Below are 7,091 nucleotides of genomic sequence, written 5' to 3' on the forward strand. Positions count from 1 at the left end.
ACTGACAGCTGCATAGGATTGTCAGGATTTGGTATGCTGTACCTGTTTTCTGTAAAAGATGGCTGTGAAATGATGCAATTTCTACAGGGAAAAGTAATGTTTCACATAAAGCTATATGGGTGGATCATGAACTCAGGTAATAAAGAAAAGTCACCAAAAACACTTCTGTAATAGCACTGTTAACAAAATAATAATAAATCAGAAAATAGGCCTGGTGGGAAAAAAAGTTGTAAGAAGTATACAAAAAAAGTCACCTAGACACACTAAAAAATTTGAAAGTATACAGAAAGGGGAATAGTGCTTCTTTTTCTTTTTAACTACAAAACAGAGAGTGCTGCTCCCTGACCCTGGGAACAAATCTTTGAGCTTCCCTGGGGCAGGAGGGTTGGAAGCTACATGGGTGAGAAGTGAATTTTCAAAAACTATTCAGTATGATCTCTAAGAAATAATGCTGATTTTCTGAGCATCTTACCCCCTTGTATAACAAATCACATGGATGTTTGGGAGAAGCATCTGTTTATAGTACAGTCTTTCCACACACACTAGTTACATTTTTCCCCCTGAAGTGAAGGCTGCTGTGTTTATCTTACAAACAAGGTAATTTGTGAACTGCTGCAGTTTAACACAAAGTGAGTCACTGTGGGTTTGACAGCTGACTGAAAAAAATTGCGAAAAAGGAAGAAAGAAGTTTTGATATGATTCCTATCAATCTTATATTCTTCACTAAAATCTCTGCCTAGGATGTGCCTGTAGCATTAAAAGAGTCCCCTTTGGTACTTCTTGAATTACAGAACAGAAATCATTCTTGCATACTATGATGCTGAATTAACAGTGCTATACTGGGTTTAGTTCTCCTAGTGGAGTTGAAAACATTAGGTCATTTTCCAGCTCCTGTATACAGTTGAAAACTGTATTTTTGTGCCCAGCTACTACTTTTCAAAGTTTTCAACTGTATCTGTAGCAAAGTGCAAATAAGTACAAGTTTTATTGTGCTGACTGAGTCTGTGTCCATATTCATGTCTGCATTACTACAAATTTACTTCTCTGCAAAATTCAAACCAAAGAGATAGAGTTTTATAGAAAAGATATAACTGTTATTTTTATTAGCATCCCAAAAAGAACACAGGGGTTTATAAGTTTCAGAAACAATTTGCACTTTCAGGCAGTACTTCAGAATGTCAGACTCTCTAGTGTAATACATCAAGCAACATAACACACAAATTATACCAAATTCGGTGCCACACTGGGAAAAACTCAACCCAAACCATTTCACAGAAGTGAAAATTGAAGGTAAGCCATCATTTATAGAGAAATATCATAGAGAGAATGCCTTGCAAACTGCTTTCCATTTTCTTCACTAACTTCCACAGCCTCTCTTGCACAGTGAGGCAGAAATCACTTAGTTCTTTCTCCTTGATGTTGCACGGCTTACAAATAGGTCATCCTGCAATTTGCAAACACACATTACAAGAACTAGCATGCATTCCAAGTCATAAAAAGCAAGGTCACCTTTAGATTAAACTAGAAAAAGCCTGCTGTATTCCATGTTTTCTCACAGACCTGGTTTTGTTGGCTTTGATAGGAGAGAGATTATCTATTGATTTAAAAGTCCAGGTCATAAATGTGCAGAGACTAGAAACCAAGCTTATGGCAATAGGATCAGAACAGCGACTCTGGGATGAGGAACAATTTGTATTTCAGGTGTGACCTAGGAAAATATTATCACTATGATCACACACCCCAATAAAGTTATGTCCATAATGCATATCACACATCATAATCTACTGAGAATTGCATGAATCAAAAATACTGTTTCTTTTTGCATGTACAAGCAAACATGCAGCTTTGTATTTCAGGTACAAAAAGAGACAGATCAGTGGGGAGCAGGGACAAGAATGTAACATTTTCTCTGAAGTGGTCAACGCCTGCCATTGTTAAAGAACAGAACCTGGCTATAGATGACAGCCTGTGAAAAACTGTACACTGACTGACAGCCTTACTTTTGACAATGCTGTATAGTCTAATTAGAGTTGGTTGCAATAATCTAGCCCTGTTAGTGAAAAAAAATTCAATTTTATTCTGAAATGTTTTATTCAAATAGCTCCAAAACAGTAAACTACAGAAACAAAACTAAAAAATACTACTATATACCATACCTCATCTGACTCATAATCAACTCCTCTAGATGTTTGGCTTTGTGAACCCCTTTTACTAAATGGAGTCAACAACCTTGAAACATAGAAAAAGAAAGGCATCAGCATATTCCCAGTTACCAGACATTCCAGTAACTTTTCCTTCAACTTAGAGTTGGACTACTAATACACAGACTAAGAATAAACAGAAATAACACTAACAAGAACAATACAAATTCTCAAGCTAACATATTAATTCTAAAGCTCTGATTTAGCTTACCTGCTAATTCATTTGACATAGAAGCAAAACAAGCAAAAATTTATACAGATTCTCTATGTAGTGTTACAATATGACTTTGTTAAAAATCTGTTTTTTCAGGTAGTGAATCAGATCTTTAGACTCTGCTGATTGCCAGTCAGAAATAAGGCACTCATGGTAGCATTCATGAAGCAAACATACTGACCTTTGATTTACTTTGGAAGATGGAGGAACAAAAGAAGCATCTTCTGGATCAGAGTCTATATCTATAATATCCTGAAAAAAAATTATAAAGCTTTTCCACATAATTTATTCTTACAGAGTGCACAATGTTTCAGTACTACAGCACAGAACCTCTGGGTTTTTCCCAACTATATATCTACTTAATTATAACAACATACACTTGAGAGGGCTCCAGGCTAGAACTGTACAAATTTGCAAATACAGCACAAGTTTGCTCTTCAGATCTTTGATCTTGCAGAATCCCCACAAAATACTCACGTAATACACTATGTATCTTAGACTATGGTCACAAATAAAACATGGTCTTTGTTTTTCTCAAACACCACACCAAAAGGGCACAAAAGGTCTATAAGTTAAAGGCAGAAAACTTACTGCTGGAACTGATAGCTTGGGAACGTCTGCTGGTTTAGGCTTATGTTTTGACCCTGTACTTATTTTTCAAATCAACAGCAAAAGGCAGTATGACTTCACTCGTACAGGAAGCTGCTTACCTCAGAATAAGACTGAGATGAATTCAAGGAGGGGGTTGGTTTTGAAGACCTAAAGGCTAGAATAAAACAAATGCAATATTTTTAAATGCTCACACAATAAAGTGCAAACAACATTGTACTGTTCTTTTTGAGACCTGCTGAGCATGCATTTCCTCTGCAAAATACCCTGTAAAACAAACAGGCAAAACCAAAACATAAATTAAGCCTTTGCTAGAGTCTGACCAGCCAGGGATCTCACATTCAGTGCAGCAGCTGCAGGTGCTTTCCAGTCTGGCTGAAAAACCACCAGTACCTTTGGTTAAGAGTAAGAGAAAAATACTACTATAATTGATATTCCTGTATGTCCAACAACTTAGACATCAAGACATCTGCTAAAATTAGTTTTGCTGCAGTATTTTAGGCAATTTTCTGACCAACTTAAAATTGAGGTAATTTGCTGATTAATTCAAAACTCATTTTACCTTTGGGCATTTTGTGTGAGATTCATGTGTAGATTAGTGAGTAGTATGTTTTTCTTTAATACTCAGATTACCTACACTGTTTCCTCAAAGCTTATCCTCCATAGCAAGAAAGGCTACTCTGATATATGCAGGGGGCTTGAATTGCAGATATATTTTTCTTCTCCAGTAGAAACTGGCATTTCTTAAACTCACTACAATGTAAGACTAAATGGACTGGCATTAAAGCTTACTCACTTGTAAACATCAGTCAAGTTTAAACTCATCCCCTGAGGAATAATGGGCATAAAATAATGCTATTAAGCCAAATTCTTTCTATGCTTTTTCCTTAAGTAACTGCATACATTAATATGTTCCCTATTTTCCATTCTAGCCAGAAGTTCCTGACACATTTCATTTTACCCCACAACAGAATAATATCACTATTCTTTTTTTCCCTTTCTTTTTCCTCTCATCAGTGTTAGTTATTTTGTTTCATTAAGAGCTGAATCTCTCACAGCTGAACTGGACTAATAGAAATAAAGGCAATTAAGGCATTCATCATTAATCAAACACCTTCATTACAATTTGAGAGAGCTGATTAGAGAAATGGACAGATCAAAGACCTACCATCTATGATAGACATATTCTTGGCAGGCACAGATACAGGTTTGTAGGTTCTGCTGCTAGATGCTGACTCTTGGCTAGTGCTTCCTGTAGAGATAACAAACAAAATGCAAATCTGTTCAGTGGTTAATTTTTTTCCCCTTTAGCCTACCACTACTGAGTGGGAAGTCACTTATAAAAAAATCTATGTTCCTCTTTACTCCCCACTTTGTTCCTTGAATCAAAGCCCTCCTTACATGCAGAGGAACTACTCTGGGTCAAGTGTTCAAAGCTCCACAGACACAGCCTCTTAACACAAAAGGCCCTGCTCTAATGGGATCACAACAGTGTTGGAACACAGGCTAACAGAACTAGTTTAAAGGCTCTAATCAAGTCAGGCCCAAGACAACTGCCCTGGTTTCAACTCATCCTGCTCTGAGACCTTTGGGCATATTACTGAGACAACTCAAAGGAGTATTCTGCTGCAAGACCCCATCTTTTTTATTTATGTATCTATATTTATTTCTGTTTATATATAGTGGAAGTACATCTATAATGGAAGTATCATCATCACTGTAAAGTGCACAATCACACATAGTCAAATTGCTGTTTAACTCATTTTGCTTAGGAAACACTTCCCAATGTTTCTCTGTCACTAGAAACATTGTCTCTATCTTCTATACTGATCAAACGCATTACCTTTCACAGTAACAAGGGTTTATTCAAGCACTTCATTGCTCAGACCTTCCCAATACTGTATCTTTCAAGAGTTCACTATGTTTCCATAACAGGGAAGCAAGGTATTTTGCTTTTAATCGCAAAAGTCACAAGGTAAGCCCTGTAAGGCAGTCAATCCTATGGAATAGGATACCACAAGTACTTGAGAAATTTTTTCCAGTGGGAGCCCTTAAGCAGCTAATTGCCACTTCACAGAAGCATCAGAACCGAGTCACCTTTTAAAGAAAAAGAGTTAGCAACTGCAGTACAAAGACTGTGAAGATTTTCTTACCTCTCCCCCTTCGAGAGGAACCTCTTGCTGTTGAACTTTGTCCTCTTGCACCTCTTGCCCTACCTCTTCCCCTAACCCTTCCTCGGCTCACTGTTGCAGAAAGGCCATCACTTGGATTACCACTGCCTGTCATCTCCATATCCATGGACTCTTCATCACTGGAGGCTGTGACAAGAACTGCATCCTCAGATCTGTGGGCTCTAGCCCTGGTCATGGCCTGAAATGGAACAATAAGTACTATAGGGAAAAGAATCTTAGACGATGAAACACACCATTGTTAAATCCTTGTTGTGATATATAGTTCTAAACCACTGAGGCTTAGAAGGCCCAAATCCGCAGCATTATGGAAGGCAAGGAAGTATGTGAAAAAGTAGGGAGAGTAATTAGTCTATTTAATTAGATGTGTACATAAACAGTAGTTAGCTAAGCTCTGATAACAGAATGGAGCTAGTTAACATGATATATTGTAGGTGGAGTTTGGCAAACAGTTCAGGTCATCCTGTGTCAGCTACGTACATCTGCTCAGAGGAAGCACTCTCTGGGCTCCACTGACTTGAACTTAATTGATGACAATGTGTGCTTAAGACAACTAGTTCATATGAAGATACCCCCGATCAGAAAAACTGAATCTCACCCCAAGTGTCCTTTTTTTCCCCAAAATTTCACTCCAATACCACACAGCTTGCAAAGACAAAGGAACACCAATCCTGTCACAGTTGTTGGCAATTCTCTTTGAAAAAACATACACAGTCTAGATATGACTCTCTGGGACACCCAAGACACTAATATTTAATAGTGCTGACGAGGACACAGTACCTAAAGATTTACCAATACTACCAATCTGTTCCAGTAATATCACTCAATACATTCCATCTACATGTCCCATGGTGACTGGATCACACATAGTTTAACCTGACAGACCACTGTGGGTCACCTACCCAGTCTAACCTCAGTTCAAAGCAAGAACAACTGAACATTCAGGTTCACAAATTTGTACAACAAAAGAGACCTCAAAAGCCAAATTGAGCACTACCTTAGGCACATATTATACCAAGGAAGACCTAAAAAAGACTTACTAATCTTCCTAGGCAGACAGGCACCTTTTGGCAAGGACAATGTTGAAGTATTGCTGAAGCACTGCTAAGTGACTTCATTTATATGCAGAAGTCACCATTTCATTTATCAGTCTGTTTTCAAAATTCAAAGGAATTACCTCACGGACTTCCTCATCCTCTTCTTCAGTATTCTTTTTTCTACTCTCTCTGAATTTTCGTACCTGAATAAAAAAACAAAATAAAATAAAGAGTTCCCATCAAAATGAAGGACAAGTATCCTTTATGCTTGCCCTGTTCTTGTACTCTTCTCTACAGCAATATGAAAAAGCTAAGAAGAGATTATATCTACCACCTTTCTCAAAGCAGTGGTAAACATAGTTCTGCATGTATTAGAGAGACAGATCTTTTCTATCCATGTATTTGCAACCTAAACCCGATTTTCAATACAAGCCTTGAAACCACCTATTTGAAACTTTATCACCATATTCATTAATTGCAGAACATGACGAGAGGCAAGTGTTGCACATGCTCCACACACAGGCGACTCTATTAGACCAGTTTTGAGCAGTGATTTCTCCACTGTCTTGACATCTCTTGGGGAATTAACATGAACAGAATGTTACCTCCTCATCTATTTTTTCTTCCGCTGCATCAGTGCGACGTTCCTTAAGAAACCTCTGTGTTTTTTCTAGTTGAAATTTCACCAACTCTTCTATGGCATCTTTTTCCTCTTTGTCCACAAACTCCTGCACTGCTTCTCCCATTCCTCTTTCAGTTAGAAGTGAAAGCTGCACTTTCTTTAGAATTGGGGAAAATATTTTGTTAAGAAGCATCTGCCATTAAAGAAAGCAAGCAATAT

General features: G+C 37.6%; 1 protein-coding gene across 1 annotated transcript in view; it reads right to left on the reverse strand.

Annotated features, from left to right (window-relative positions):
• Nucleotides 1-1,399: 1,399 nt before the first annotated feature.
• Nucleotides 1,400-7,091, reverse strand: part of MRE11A (MRE11 meiotic recombination 11 homolog A (S. cerevisiae)) — a gene marked incomplete at its 5' end in the record, with an annotated part of 17,596 nt that continues 11,904 nt past the window's right edge. Inside the window, 8 exons of the mRNA XM_009080330.1 lie at nt 1,400-1,444; nt 2,157-2,229; nt 2,597-2,667; nt 3,126-3,181; nt 4,193-4,276; nt 5,178-5,394; nt 6,391-6,453; nt 6,856-7,029. Of these exons, the coding sequence (XP_009078578.1) occupies nt 1,400-1,444; nt 2,157-2,229; nt 2,597-2,667; nt 3,126-3,181; nt 4,193-4,276; nt 5,178-5,394; nt 6,391-6,453; nt 6,856-7,029 (783 nt within the window). The remainder of the gene's footprint in view (nt 1,445-2,156; nt 2,230-2,596; nt 2,668-3,125; nt 3,182-4,192; nt 4,277-5,177; nt 5,395-6,390; nt 6,454-6,855; nt 7,030-7,091) is intronic.

The sequence above is a fragment of the Acanthisitta chloris genome, unplaced genomic scaffold (assembly GCF_000695815.1).
Source record: "Acanthisitta chloris isolate BGI_N310 unplaced genomic scaffold, ASM69581v1 scaffold21368, whole genome shotgun sequence".
Classification (NCBI taxonomy): domain Eukaryota; kingdom Metazoa; phylum Chordata; class Aves; order Passeriformes; family Acanthisittidae; genus Acanthisitta; species Acanthisitta chloris.